Below are 15,607 nucleotides of genomic sequence, written 5' to 3' on the forward strand. Positions count from 1 at the left end.
GCACACTTTAGTGTTTATTTCCTGATAATATTATTTAATATAATCATAGTACTGCTATCAAGTTCGGTAAATTTAACATTGATTCAATACTTTAAACCATCGTTCCTATTCCACTTTATCAGTGGCCCCAATAATGTCCAGTACAGAATCCAGCCCGGGGTCAGGCATTGCACTTAGTTGCTGTGCCTCGTTGAGAACGTTAGTAGATCCAGCTTTGCAACCAATCTCTCCTTTTCACGGGGCACCCGGAATTCTCACCTGTAAATTGGGATGGTGGTAATTGCCCCACTTTGCGAGTAAAGGCACTTCAACAGTCTAGGAGAGCTAAATGGCGTATTTCTCTTCTGCATCATTACTCCTCAGAACTGTCTAAATATTCTGTTGTGGGTTGGGCAGAGGAGACCTGCTTTGGTTTTCGTTACCAGCCTGGGACAGCGACATAGGGAGGCGAGCCAGGGGATAGAAGGAATCGGGGAAGGGATCCTCTAGGGAAGAGAGGACAGAGACGGTGCGAAGTACCCCCCTTCTCCCGCCCCCCTCACCTGGAGCAGCAGCGACCAATCGGCGGCGCGGTCTGGGTCCCCGCGGCCAATGGGGATGCCGCGCGGCGCGCGCCCCAGGGGTATAAGCGCGCGCGGGCTGCGGAAAGTGAAAGTGGGGCGGTCGCCACACGCGCAGCCGCCGCCTCCCGGGTCCCAAGCGAGGGCGCCGGGGCTGCGTCGCTGCCGGGATGCTCAGAGCTCCGGAGCTGCGGCCGGGGGAGGCGGGGGCGGCCACTCAGGCCAAGCCACTCACCTCCTTCCTCATCCAGGACATCCTGCGGGACGGCGGCCCCACGGCCAGCTCGCAGCCCCGGGCCCCACCGCAGCTTCCTCGCCAGCCGGTCCCCAGGCAACACCCAGAGCCGGAGCCGGAGGAGGGAAGAGGTGGCGCCAGGGCGCAAGAGGACGAGCGGAGTGCCCGGCCCTGCGCCGCGCGGGTGAAGGCCGAACCGCCGGCGGAGACGGAGTCAGGTAAGCCGGTGAAGCTGGGGAGGCTGGGCTGCGCCGGGTGGGGTCCTGCAGAGGGCGGAGCGGCCCGAAGGCTGCGCGGGCGTGAGGGCGAGTCCCAGGCGCACCTCCGGGAGTGCCGGCAGCAGGGATGCGGGCCCGCTGCTACGTGCGTGGGGACCTCACCGCCTCCCGCCGCGGACGCGCCTCGGAGATGAACCCCGAGCCCTAGGGTCAGGACGGCGCAGGATGTAGACATCCGCCCGACTCGCCCTCACTGTGCCACGGGCTCGGGGAGCCGCGGCAACCCCGGGCTCAACAGCGAGCGCACACGCAGCCCCCATCGCCCTCCCGCGCGTCCCAGGTGAAACCCCAACCCCAGCTCCCAACCATTGCGCGACCCTTGATCCGCACCGGCCCTGCGCTACCTCTTGGCAGTTACCGTAATTGACATAACAAATAGCTGATAATTACTTATTAATATAAATACATTAGGGCTTGCCCAGCAAAGACCCCCCCCCCCTTACTTCCCAATCCCACTGGCAGTAGTAAATTTGGAAGTTCCCTCCGGTCTTCTGGAAATACATCACCGCAGGAACATTGAGAGTAGACTTATTTTCTTTCCCATCACTTCTTATGAGGCATCCTAACGTCTCTTTAGAGAAAAAATGGGAATTAAAGCCAGAGAAGTAGCTTGCCATTAGCCCCCACAGCCTCTCCTGTCACACAAGCCCTCTCTTGTCACCCAGGTGTTAACGCAAGATGCCTTAGGTCCTTCAGGAAGCATCTTATTTCTCCGTGTCTTCTTCCCTCACCGTTCTTCAGTACACGTACCCAGAATCCCTATTTAATTTTGGATGACTTGGTAGGAAGTTCTACCACGAACCGCTTCTTACTTTGGGCTCTTGATAGCTGTTAGAAAACGAATACATAGCCACTCACTCCCCACGCGGGAGAGCTCCTTAGGCATGTGAAAAAAGTGAAATGTATCCAAGATGACAGTGGGCTGTTTGTTCCCTCCCTGAAGAAAGAAGGGTGGATTGAATTCTGTTCTCTTCCCTGCTAACATGTAACTTTTTCCTACCCATCCTGCCCTCTCCCCTCTCCTTTCCAGATAGGCTCTTGGAGACGTATCTGTTGGACTGTGAAAACACTTCAGGCGCCTCGCCGAGCCTTCCCCAAACCCCCAAGCAGCCGCCAAAGCGCTCCCGCGCTGCCTTCTCCCACACTCAGGTCATTGAGTTAGAGAAGAAGTTCAGCCACCAGAAGTACCTGTCCGCCCCTGAAAGGGCTCACCTGGCCAAGAACCTCAAGCTCACGGAGACCCAAGTGAAAATATGGTTCCAGAACAGACGCTATAAGACCAAGCGAAAGCAGCTCACCTCGGACCTGGGCAGCCTGGAGAAGCACTCCTCCTTGCCAGCCCTGAAAGAGGAGGGCTTCTCCCCGGCCTCCCTCCTCTCCATGTACACTAGCTATCCTCACTACCCCTACCTGTACTGCCTGGGAGGCTGGAGCCCAGCTTTCTGGTAACACCAGCTCAGACAACAAGCATGCGTGATCAGAAACTGCCTTCCCCAGGCTGTCTCTCTGGAAAGCAAAAGGGGCCAGGCCCGGTCAGGGAGAACTGGGGAACAAGAGACATGCAGACCAAAACTGTTGGTGGTTTGCATGGAAATCCAGATGCTTCACTGGTGGGCCAATGAGAGATCTGGGCTGGTGAATAATTTAATATCCAAATAGTTTCCCCAACACGAAACGTAGGTCATTTTTGCTTTTAGAGACCTGCTTGAAGTGGGGAGGAATCAAGTCAAGCGCTGCTTACAGCACTGTGTATGATTTTGTATGAGCCGCCCACACTGCTTCTGAGGAGGCCGTCCCCACAACTCCGTCCTGGGGTATAACTGAGTGTTGACACTGAAAGAGCAAACCTGAGGGAGAAGGGGCAGCCAAGATGAGGATGTCACCTACTGAATTAGACTTCATTTCAAAAGCCTCGTTGGCCTTGGAATAGGACTAAGTTTTCTCTCTGTCCCTCTAAGAGAGAGGAAAATAGATGTCACTGAGAAACCCATCATGCTCAGCGCACAATGGCTTGGGCTATGGAGATGGGTCAGAGGACGTGGAAATATAAGCTGATTATTTCTTTCGGAAGAGTATGCCAACTTGAGTGTTCACAGGGTGGCCCAAGTGGAAGAAGAAGCAGTCGCTGTGGGTTTAAGACAAGCTGTGTAAACAGAACTCCACTGTAAGAAGTGGCCCAGGCCAGAAGAATCTCCGTGTGTCTGAGACAGTGGCTAAAGGACAGGTTTCCCACTGCTGCAGGGAGCATTGATAATTTTATTAGCAAAAGGTAGAAAAGCCTCTCCTGGACCTTTTTGCCCTGGGCCTGAGAATTTAGAATGAGAAGGTTTCTGGAGTTTTCAGGCTACAACTCATACCACATCATGACATAATTCTTTTTTTTTTTTTTTAGATCACATAATTCTTGACTCTAGGCGCCTTCCTTCCCTTCTTTTAGTTTTGTTCCTTTTCCACAGCAGTCACCCACTGAAAGGCTTCTTTTCAGTCCAGACTTTTAGTCTGGCTGCACCTAACATATGCCTTTCTTAATTAGGCTGAGATCTTGTCTGTTTTTTTCCCCCCCAAAACTTTATCTTTCCTGTTTTTTTCTTCCCCCCCCCCAAGGCAGAGTCTGAATTGGCTTCAAGACATGCATTTTTTTGGGTATTTAACAATTCTTATTTCTTTCCTTTAAAAATATACAGCATTAAATCCCAAATCCTATTTAAAGATTTGACTGCTCTAGAGGGTCACTGCTGCTTTTATAGGACTTGCTGGTGGCCATTGAAAGTCTGATGACCCTTTGGGACCCCTGCAGGAAGAGGAGGTAAGAGGTATGGCTTTCACACACACACACACACACACACACACACACACACACACACACGGAAGAACGCTGCAAAATGCAGGGTTGGTACCATTGAGATGTCTAGTGGAAATTGAGGGCTCCTGGGGGGCGGATGTGGAAGAAAAGGCGGCCTGGGCTTTAGAAAGCTCAGTCCCCTGATCAGGCTGACAGAGCGGAGAGCACTTTGCAAGGAGAGGCTAAGAAAAAAGAAACCGTTTTCAAAACACATTACTGTGGCTTCCATCACTAAACAACAACAGCAGAAAACTCCACATGCTTCGGGAACTGTATTTAATGCCTATAAAAAAACAATAGGTGCCCCAAATGAATCACCTTGTGACTTCAGAGAGAATGAGAAGCGGGCAAAGGTGAAATGTGGCCACCCTTCTGTTTGCATCCTATTATCTCAGGTGACCTGGTAGAGAGAGACATTGGAATAAAATAAAATAAAAAATTCAGAACTAATGAAATACCCTGAAGCCTGGAAATCTCTTGATCCCACCACTTAATTCTGTTTAGTGAGGAATCTTTCAATTTCCCCCCATTGAGAGCCAATTTACTATTGGTGGCGAAACTGCCAAAGTTGAGAGAAAGTTAGCCCGGTTCACCCCACTTTCTATCATTCAGGCTCCACGTCGAAATATTGTAAAATGACGCAGGCTGCTGACAGCATTTGGGAGCACAGAAAGCAGCGGAGCCTAAATTGCTGTTTCCTTTTCACATGTCTCATAAGATACGTGTTCAGTGCTCACTCTCTGCTCAGTACCCTTTCTCTCCCCACCCTCGGAATTTAATTCTTTCGGCCTGCAATTCTGCAAGTATTAAACATTTTACTGTGATGTATATTGTGTTACAGGAAAAAAAAAGTTCATTTAAAATTATTTGGTCTGTGAATTCATCTTGTAGTTCCCCCATTGGAAGTCATCACTCAGCTATATCTGAACTGGTAGAACAACATTTGAAGAACTAGTATGTTGGAATCTGACAGGTGAACGGGAGGGTGCCCCAGACCATTTTACCCAGACGGCCTCTTTCTATCCTATGTAATACGTTAGTTTGGGTTCTCCATGTGCATCACAAACCCTGCTCCGATTTGTAACAAAAAGGCCTGTGACTTGAGATTTAATAAAGTACCCCCACCAAACTTTATTTTTCTATGTATTTTTTTGCAACATGAGTGTTTTTACAATAAAGGACAGTGTCTTGATTAGACGTATCTGTGTGTGATTTTTCTGTATCCTAAAGACTGTATGCTATTGAGCTCACATTTTTCTGGTTACCACCCTCAGCCTACCTGAAAAATCTATGAAGAACAAATAATCAAAAGCAGTAGCAGATGATGGTCATTCTTTTGTACATGCACTGGCCTCTGTTCCTGGTAAATCATGTGGAGGGGAAAGGAATTTCTGTCTTTAGTTTAATAATCACCTGCTCCAGCCCAGGAGTGCCTTTTGTTTAAATAGAGAACATCAGGTATTTACTTACATTTCTTGAAGACCCTGAAAGGAACATGTAGACCACACAATACATCTTTTAAAATTCCCCATTTGTCTCCCACTAGTCCTTCATATTACCACTACTCCCCCCAGCACCTGGCCCCTGCGTCTCCCAGAAAAAAACGTTGCCTTCATTCAGGGCAGAGAGACTTCTTGCGAGCAACACCTTTGAATCAAAAACACAAGTATTGAAAATAGGTTTAACATAAAATATGTAAATAACACATCCTTCATCTGCCTGCACTTAAACCTTCATTAAATCCCACAAGCAGAGTGTCTCATGCGCCTCATTACCTGAGAGAACGGATGGTTTTCTTGCCCCCTCCTTCAAGGAAATAGAAGCTTAAAAGAGTAAGGTACTTACTCAAGGTAAAACATATCATAATTTCAAAGTTTGCTCTAATCCTTTAAGTACATTGTACACACAGGTGGGGCCTCCTGTAACATGTTCACATCATGAGATTTAACTCTTTGCACAAATCGACAGCCATCCTCCCCTCCCCTGGAAGGCCCTTCACTCTCATATTACAAAGGCGCTGGCAGTCAATTAACAATGTGAATTTTTTTTTAAACCATTAGAAATAACTAATCCAGGAAATTAAACAGAAATCTCTCATCTCTAAGGAAAGTTCTCTGCCTCTTCTTTGTCCCACTTCCAACTTGCCTTCGAAATCTCTGCTCATCTCACACTAGCTTCTCCCAGCCACTTTCCTCAGCATGCCACCTGTTTGTGGTCTCTGGAATCCCTTTGCTGTCTTGTCTCTCAAGTCACTTCAGGGACCAGTTTCTAGAGTTCCTGTCGCTTGGTCACTGGCGGTTCCATTGGTCCTCCCCAGGCCTCCTTAGGAAGGCCATCGCTGCCAGAAGGGAAATGAGTATTAGAGATTTACACCTGACAAAATGCGCATTCCTTCTAACTACAAAGCAAGTCATTTTCCTAGGGTGATGTTAATACCATGCCTCTTACAGCTGACCTCTGAGAAAACAGCGGCCATGACGAGAAAGTTACTTAGCTTAAGTGCCCTGTGATGCACACAGAAGGTTTATGGAGAGCGTGCTCAGCTCTGGAGATACGTAAGGTATCTCCAGATACTTAAGGAGGAAGTGTGGATGGTAGGGTTGAGAAGTAAAAGAAGCTGACCCACAAAGCAGCTGTAACTGAGGCCTCACTCAATACTTTAAGAAGCTCCAAAGCCAATATATCCCAGATTGAAGAAAGGCTGTGGGCACCTGTATCCCAGCCTTAGCCTCCTGAAAGTGGGAGCAACCTGGTGCAATGCAATTCCTTTCTGGGTAAGGCAATGGCCACAGAGGAACACAGCTGTGAGTCCTTAGCATCAACACTCCCAGAGGCTGTGGGGTGCTTCTCCCCTGTACTGGGGGCTTAGTGGGGCACCACGGAATTCACTCGAAGACATATGATCCCTTCCTTGGTCACTCTCAGGGCCTTGGTCACTCTCATAGGGCCACGGTCACCACCAGTCTTTGCAGTGAGGAAATCTGAGTGGGGTGGATCCTGGTAGGCTCCGAGCTCCGAGTTCTGCACTCAGACATCCAGATTCTGCCCCTCCCACAGCCATCATGAACAGGTCACCGGGGCTTGTTTTGCAAAGCCGAGAGTTATTTACTGCCCAAGGAAAGGGGCAGGAACTCTAGTCCTGGGACGCGAAGAGCTCCTAGTTTAGCCATAGACTTGGCCTTCCCACACACTTTCCCAGACAGACTACCCGTCCATAGATGGCAAAGGAAAGGAGAAGAATCTCAGTTTCCACACCGTGTCCTCCTCTCACCTCTGCAAAGGCTCCAGATGTGGCCTTGACTTATTTCCCGAGCTTGTTCTGGGCCTGATGAGGGGTTTAGGAGAGATTTAGGATAGATGTTTAGGCTAGAGCCCCTGTGTGGCCTCTTCTAACTGGGCAGTCTTCACCTATTTCCAGATAATCCAGTGATGGGCGTGACCCTCATTTGGGAGGTGATGGGCTGACACACAGAGGAATGTCCCATGTTTCTCCTTGGAATGACTGTAGGATACTTACAGTTTTTTTGTGTGTTTTTTTAAGCCTGGAAACTATGGCGGTGCAGGAAAAGTAAATGCTGATTTTGCTGTCTTGAAGGTGGAAGCCCAGCAGCATTGAATCTCAAATACCAGTCATCCCCACCCCGTCTCCGATGCATTTGCAGGATGGACCTCGGTCCCGTGGTTGTCAGCACTGGCTGCACGTGAGAATATTCTGGGAGTCTTTGCAAGAACAGACAAAGGCCCAGCCCTATTTAACACCAATTGCACTATACTCTCTGCAGTTAGGATTCAGACATCAGTATTTTTTTTTTTTAAGATTTTTTACTGGGGAATTGGGGGATGGGAACAGCGCTGAGGAATTGGGGGAAGGGGAACAGAGAAGTTGCTGTCCTTTTGTTCTTCAGTCTAGTTGTGGAGGACGTTGCTTCACTGGCCCAAGTTGGCACCATCATTGCGCTATTCCTGTCGAGGCAGATCAGTCGCCACTTCTGGTCGGCCACTCATGACGGCTGCTGGCTACACACGGTAGCCCATGGCAACCCACTGCAGCAGGGGCTGCAGCCTACGCCGTCGCTGGCGACTCTCGGCAGCCCAGCTCCAAGTTGAGCTGTTGTTCAGCACCTTAGCTGTAGAGGGCAGTGTCACTGGCCCTCATATGTGGGATCAGAACCGGGGCCCTCTGGCGTTCCAATCCAGCTCTTAACCAACGCTCCACTCGGCCGGCCCTCAGTATTATTATTATTATTATTATTATTAATACTAATGTCCAAGCTTGCAAGCCACTTGCTTAGCCTCTTTCCAACTGGTTTGCCTACTCAGCCTCACAGGTGCCAGGAGAAGAGAGAGCTACCTGGAGGAGCCAGGAAGGGAGGAGCTGGGAATGCTGGGGTTTTTGTTTTTTTTTTTGGCTTGCTTGTTCTTTTTACAGAGCAGATGTTCAGCTTTTCTTACTTTCTCCTCTGGTCCTCTCCTTTTGGAATTTCTGACATCATCAAACGGCCCTGTATAATCTGGGAAAGTCCAGCTCCTTCCAGGTAATCCCTCACCCAAAGCTGAAGGGGCCCCAACTGCCTGGGTATCTGGCTAACCTGATAATCCAGAAGCATTTGTCACCCACCTCCAACCCAGGTCCCTTTAGACTGACAACGCACTCAGACTGCCCGTGGAGGACGGAAAAGAATAGTCTATCCTCAACTCTGTTTTTTCCCCTTATTTTTTAGTTTCATTTGTTTCTTTGTTTTTATTGAGATGTAACTGATATAACATTATATTAGTTCCAGGGGTACACCATAATGATTCAGCATTTGTATACACTGAGACTTGATCATCACTATAAGCCTAGTTAGCATCATCCTGGCCCTTTGTTGAGGCATTTTTACCTGTCCTGGGACTACAGAGCCTGTTTGTGCACCACTGGGAATAGCGGTGTCATTTAACATCTGTCAATTAGTGTTACGCTTCCCTGACAACTCATCTATCAGGATTAAGTAGTGTCTTAGGACTGACATAACATTTACACTTCCTTCTGCCAAATTGGCAATATTACACTTTCTTTAAAAAGTGTGTGTGCGGAGATGGAGAAGGTGAAGGGTGGCTTGCAGGGCGAGGGAAGGAATATGCCTTGTGCCAACACAGCTTTTGACTAAAATTTGCATGTGATAAATGCAGAGTTGGCATCAGAACTCCAGTGCAAAGCCAGAAAAACATAAACTTGACCCAAACGACGTCTGAAAACAAGGATGATGGAAATGACTTAGCTCGGCCAAATTCTTTGATGGAGAAGAAAGCAAGGAGTATTCACAACACAAAATTGGGGGAGGGGAGGAGATGTCATGGAAAAGTTTGGAATCCCTCCCTCATTCCATGCTGAGAGCTTGTTTATACTTAGATCCTTCATGATTTTTCCCTTCAAGGAAGGTCTGACTCATCAAAGGCTAATATGTACTGGTTCTATGCCTTGCAAAGTGAGGAGCAGAGAGTGTACAGAGGATTGCCATAGGCACAGGTCCACGAGGAGGTGCTTAGTTTTAGCAGAGCTTTAACTAAAAGGTCCATAGCTCCTTTTTGTGACAGAAACTGACGTTAACGGAGATATCAGTGTGAGAGACTTCTGAATCAAGTTAGAGAAGAGAGACATTTACAGAGGCTGCACCTGTTCTTTCGTTGCTCCCGGTGTGAAGCATTTCCATTGGCAGGATGAACTGATGATGGAAACTAGGGACAAATGTCCCAAGGCCCTCAGTGTGATTCACGCAAATGCTTTCTCTGGATTTTTCATTTTCCTTACCTTATCCATGGGTAGGTGAGCCCCACCGTAAATGTACAAATCGCGTCAAGAAATTCTCATTGACTAGAGAAGGGAAAGGGAATGGGGTGAGGGGTGATGGTGTGGGTGAGGAAACATATATGAAGGCTCTACTGGTATAGATGCCCAACTTCTGCAGCCCTCCTATTTCTAGAATCCCAGCTCCAAGAAATGCCTTTTCAGCCTTGACTGAAATTGTGTACCTTGTTCCTGGGCTGCTGCCTTTTTGCCCTTTGAGCTAGTTTAACTACATGTGAACAGCCAAGGCGAAGGAGGAGGGACAACAGAGTGGGAAGTGACAGGGAAGGAGCCGGACGGGTAATTTTCCACGGCCGGTGGAAGCATCTTCATGTGTGTGTGAGTTCACCACCCCTCTCGTTGGCTCCTGATTGACCCCTGAGTGGAGAGATGGCTCCATGTCCTAGAGATTAGGTTTTATTACAGAGACAAGGCTGAGGGCATGTCAACTTTGGCATCGGGAAGAAACAAGCTCTGGACCGGGATCTGAGGAAAGGTATTCTCCTTACAACCCAAATATGTTTTTTAAAAGCCTGTGCAGGCACACACCCCAGAGTAGCAGGATGGATTTTCACTCCCCTGAATGTGGAAGGGACAAATATATCTTGATAGTTATTTTGATTTTGATTTTTAACCAAAACTGTTGTAACACAAATAGAGCCAGCTTCCCACACAGAGAAACAATTTGGTGGCGAATGAAGCATGCGCTACAACAGGGCGCTATGGGAAAAGACTTAAGAGAGCACTGGACTGTAAGCCCCTGAAAACCAGAACAAATTTGATCTTGGGCAGCAACCAAAAGGATACTGTGTCCTGAGCAATGGAGCTAGCATCCCACTTGAACTCTGCACAGAGCTGAGAAAAATTTGACACTGATTAAATACCAAGGGTGCCAAAAAATGTATACAAGTGGACACTTTGGTCAACATTGTTCAAACAGTAGTTCATGGTAATCAGAAGTGTCTGGACACTGATGGTAACCACTTGGAGCACCTCCTGTAATTGCAGAAGTCAAATGTGACTTGCATTCATCTTTTGTTATTTGTATATATTTGAATGTTACAATTTTAATACAGTTTTCCTTTCTTAAAAATGTATATATATTTTTGGCACCCTCTGTATGTTGGCTGAATGAATGCGTGAGTGAATGAATGAATGAATAAGTGACTCCAGACCTCACCTGGAGTACTAGGTTTGGTTCTGACCACCATATTTTGAGGTAAACTGTAGCAAGTTCAGAAAAGTATAATTGGGATGATCCAGGGGTCTGAAACAGTAACTTGAAGAAGAGTTGAAGAAACAAAGAACATTTAACCTGGAAAAGAGAAGTCAGGGCCAGGGGGTCAGAGAAGAAAAGAAAAGGGTTAGATTTTCTCTGTGTTGTCCTAGGTGGAATCATCAAGGTGACAGACAGCTCAGATTGGCAATGTTTAAAAATTCACTGGGCTGATGTGGGTTCTCTGTCACTGGATGGACATGCATGGTGCAACTCTAAGATCCTTACCAGCCCTCTGACTCTATGATCTGAGAGAGAAGTACCGGGTTCTAACCTGTCTACCACCTGCTAACTGTGAGGTGAGGGCAGATCTTCCCAGCAACTTTGAGTTTCAGCCGCTCTTCCATTGAATGGAGAAATGAATCCTTATGGTAGTAAACTGAATCAAATCAGCTCTACAGGTCCCATCTCTGATTCTTCAGGGAAACAATTATGCAATTTCATGGGTAATAGAGATTTACCGATTTACCCATACCTGCTGATTGATATCTGAAATTCTACCCTTAGATGCTCACTTTCGAACCTGAAGAATCCATCTCCAGATAAAATAGGAGTATTCCTGGGAGACATAATGAATTAAACTTGATGAATCATTTATCATAAAATACGAATAAGCTTATTAATTTCAACAGAGACAATTTGTGATACTGACAATGGATCACTGTAAAAGACAAGAGAAAGCACAAGCAAAAATGCCGGAGGCTTGGAAAGAAAGAAAGAAATTTCTATTTCTGAATTTTCTCTATAAGTTTAGCCCCACCTATACTGATTGCTTTATTTCTCTGTCTTAATTCTGAGCTTAAACCACTGCATTCTTTGCACGGAAGCCTTTTGACTTCAGACCTCAGACATGCATATTTTTGTCTGGGAAATGGATGTTCAGGGAGAAGTAACAACATTGTTCTAGAAGCAAAAGTACAGAGGGGTGGTGAGTTCTCACTGGTGTACCACTCATGTGTCTTCCCTCCAACTCAAAAACTAGTAATCCAGTGGATACAGAGGGGACAAATATGCCTTCATATTTATTTTGCTTTTTAACCCAAAACATTGTAACTCTAAGCCATTTCCCTAAATCCATAATAATAAAAATAGCATGGATTTTAGCTTTAGGACTGACCTGTAACCGTGTTGTACCTTTATATTAGCAGTATGATCTTAGGCAAGCTAGTTGACCTTGTTGAGACTCAGATTCTTCATCTTTAAATGGAGGTAACAATGCCTCATTTACAGGGTTGTTCAAAGGACTAAGCAAGCTAAATCTAACATATATTAGGTCATTAAGAATTTTCAGCTCACTTTTCTCTTTTTGAGAAAATGTCTAAACATTATCCAAATATATACATAAAATTTGCATACTATAATGACATGTATGCAATAGTCACTTAATATATTTCATACATATTCTTCCATGAAGCTATATAGCAAATAGTATTTGCATTTGCATTTTGGTGGGGTTTTTTAATATGCCTGTGAGTTAATACTCTATAACATGTAACCACCATAGTATTCGAAATTGGAGTTATAGAGGAAGGAAGGAAGGAAGGAAGGAAGGAAGGAAGGAAGGAAGGAAGGAAGGAAGGAAGGAAGGAAGGAAGGAAGGAAGGAAGGAAGGAAGGAAGGAAGGAAGGAAGGAAGGAAGGAAGGAAGGAAGGAAGGAAGGAAGGAAGGATTTCAAAACACGTGGCAGAAAATGCACACTAAAGTTGAACAAACAGGATCAAAGATGAGGGCCGGCCAAGTGGCTCAGTTGGTTAAGAGTTAGTTTAAGAGCGCAAGCTCTGAGCAACAGGGCCACCGGTTCGATTCCCAAATGGGCCAGTGATGCTGTGCCCAAGCTGAGCTGCCACTGAGCTGCCAACATGTGGCAGGATGGTTCAGCTGGTGAGAGCACGTGCTCCTAACAACAAGACTGCTTGTTCGATGGTGGGTGTACTCGCCCACAACTAAGACTGAACTCAGCGCCTTGAGCTGAGCTGCCGCCTGGATGGCTCAGTGGATAGAGCGTGGGCTCTTAACAACAAAGCTGCTGGTTCAACTCCTGCATGGGATGGTGGCTACGTCCACCCACAACTAAGATTGTAACACAGCACCTTGAGCTTAGAGGCCACGAGCAGCCGACAGGCAGCCAGATGGCGACTGGCACCCTCCACAACTAAGATTGAAGAACAACAACTCGGTTGGTCCCCCTCCCCAATTCCCCAACACTGTTCCCCTCCCCCAATTCCTCAATTGAAAAAAAAACCCAAAGATGATTCTCCAAGATGTAGTAATTTCTCCCAGGCTGAGCTATAACCCCATGGGCTTCCACAAGGGGTCTTTCCCACAGGAGAGGGGCTATGCCTCCTGAGTTTAAATCATTAGAGGTAGAGAACTAGTGACCAGGGAAGCTTGCTTCCATGCCCAAAGCTGGATTGTTCAAATACAGACAAAATAAATCAACAAAAATAGCTAAGAGGCATTTCTAAACATGTCCAACGGCAGAAATTTATGGCTATTAGCTTTTGGAAAAAGGCCATTTCAGATAAGCCAACTATTTATACAGAAAACAAAAATGAAACAGATATTGATTGGTTTTCAATTGACTATCCCCAGTCCTGGGAGAAGCACTAAGTGGGAAAAATCCTACCTGACCACTTTGTTCTTTGCCAATGCCTCATCCACTAAAGCCCTCCAAAATGTGGACTAGAGGGAGAGCTTCTGAAAAAGCTGAAGTTCAGTGTTTTATGACCATGTAAACCTTTCTTTTTTTCTGAAGTGTTCTTTTATAAAAGAAAGAATCTAAAGTCATAAACATTCTTGAGCTGGCCAAGTTCTCTTCCATGGGTTAGCTCTTTGAGTATTGGACGGTAGGTGGCCCATGGTAGAAATACCCCTAGCAAGGAGTATAAAATTTTCTCATTGAATTGACCCCATGAATCTACTGTTCAAAGGTCGAGTGACATTAGAAAAGTTATTCATGTCCCTATACCTTAGCTTCCTCATCTGTAAAGTTGTCTCTGAAGTTTCTTCCAGCTTTGTCAGTCTACATTTAATGATTTCTTTTCCATTTTTGAAGCTGTCAGGCCCTTCCTGTTACCATGTATTTGAACAAATTTAAAAATAAAAGTAAATTTGCATATAAGATGTCACATAAGCAGATTCCTAGTAATTTGTCACAACACCCAGCCTAATGAGTTAAATTTGCACAATCCCAAGAAAGGATTTGCTGCATGTGACTATTGATAGACTCAAAGGAAATAATGCTGTTAGAGTAATATGAGAGTTATAAAGGAGTCCTTTCTGTCATATGTGTAATGCGGATGCTAGTTTAGCTGGGGTCTCCTGGCCCCTTAAGAGCCAGATAAGTTTAGCTCAAACCCTATTCATGTCCTGTCAAAGTCCATACCTTCAGCAAGATGGTTGCTAATTCTTAGTGGGCTCATTTCTTTCTCAGTTTCCACAGGTGCTATCTCTGTTCTGTACTGCAGATGTGAAACTCAAGTTCTTTCTTGAATCCCTAAAACAAAACAAAGCTTTCACACAAAGCATTTGTGTGATAGACTTTACTGAAAATGAACTGAGGTGTTGAGAGACAAAAGTAAGTCACAGACAGCTACATGAAGATTTTCAAATTAAACATCAGCAATCCCTTATGTTAAATTATAAAATGTCTACTGGTTGCTTCATCAAATGTGGACCTCGGTTTCATTTAATCTGCTAATTCCTCCTTTTTTTCTTTTTCTTTCCCTCTCTTTAGATCCTCCCCCTTAGGAAGGGGGGGGGGTCCCTCTCCTTATTTGAAGCAGAGCATATTGCCACTATTTTGTTGCCTTGTCTCATGCTTTCGTGTATTTTTCCAAACAATGTCATTTATTCCCTAAGAGGAATTCTGGTGCCTAATAATAATGATAGTAATAATCCATTTGCATTACATATAAAATTCATAAAGTTGGAAAACTTTCTGATGGAAAAGTTAAGGCAACTTGAAAAAAGGATCTTTGTAAGCAGTCTTCAAATGGCTTTAGCTGTACCTAGGGGTAGACAAACAGTGAATGATTTACTTAGAATCTATGATTATATAAGGCGCTAAGTGAGGCCTTGATGAGACAAAAAAGTTTGAAACATAATGTGATGGCAAAAGAGCCAGAAGAGGCAAAACAATACTGACCAAGAACAACGTTGAAAGACTGATACTACCTCACCTCAAGACTTAATATAAAGCTACAAATAATCAAGACAGTATGGCATTGGCAAAAGAATAAACATAGATCAGTAGAGCGAATAGAAATAGGCCCACACAAATATAGTCAACTGATCTTTGACAAAGAAACAGCAAAGGAAATTCAATGAAGAAAGGATAGTCTTTTCAACAAGTGACACTGAAACCATTAAATGCTCATGTGAAAAATAAGCAAACAAACAAATAAAACTAGGCACTGGTCTCACACTTTTCACAAAAAATAACTCAAAATTGATCACAGACCTGAATATAAAATGCAATACTATAAAACGTTGGGAAGAAAACATAGAAAAAAAATCTATGTGACCTTGTGTTCAAGATGAGATTTTGGATATAACACCAAGAGAATGATCCATGAAAAAAAAACCTGATA

General features: G+C 45.5%; 1 protein-coding gene across 1 annotated transcript; it reads left to right on the forward strand.

Moving 5' to 3' along the window:
- The first annotated feature begins 730 nt into the window (after positions 1–730).
- NKX3-1 (NK3 homeobox 1) lies at positions 731–5,088 on the forward strand. The gene is made up of 2 exons (XM_019625408.1): positions 731–1,013; positions 2,104–5,088. The coding sequence occupies exons 1-2, from the start codon at positions 731–733 to the stop codon at positions 2,520–2,522; spliced, it is 702 nt and encodes a 233-aa protein (XP_019480953.1). The 3' UTR covers positions 2,523–5,088.
- Positions 5,089–15,607: the final 10,519 nt, after the last annotated feature.

This window comes from Hipposideros armiger, unplaced genomic scaffold, assembly GCF_001890085.2.
Source record: "Hipposideros armiger isolate ML-2016 unplaced genomic scaffold, ASM189008v1 scaffold_625, whole genome shotgun sequence".
NCBI lineage: Eukaryota > Metazoa > Chordata > Mammalia > Chiroptera > Hipposideridae > Hipposideros > Hipposideros armiger.

What these genes read in the sequence shown, in the direction of transcription:
- NKX3-1 (XM_019625408.1), top strand. Translation starts at nt 731, where the DNA reads ATGCTCAGAGCTCCGGAGCTGCGGCCGGGGGAGGCGGGGGCGGCCACT. An exon ending in GCCGGCGGAGACGGAGTCAG is followed by an intron (nt 1,014 to 2,103) that starts GTAAGCCGGTGA and finishes TCTCCTTTCCAG; the next exon opens with ATAGGCTCTTGGAGACGTAT.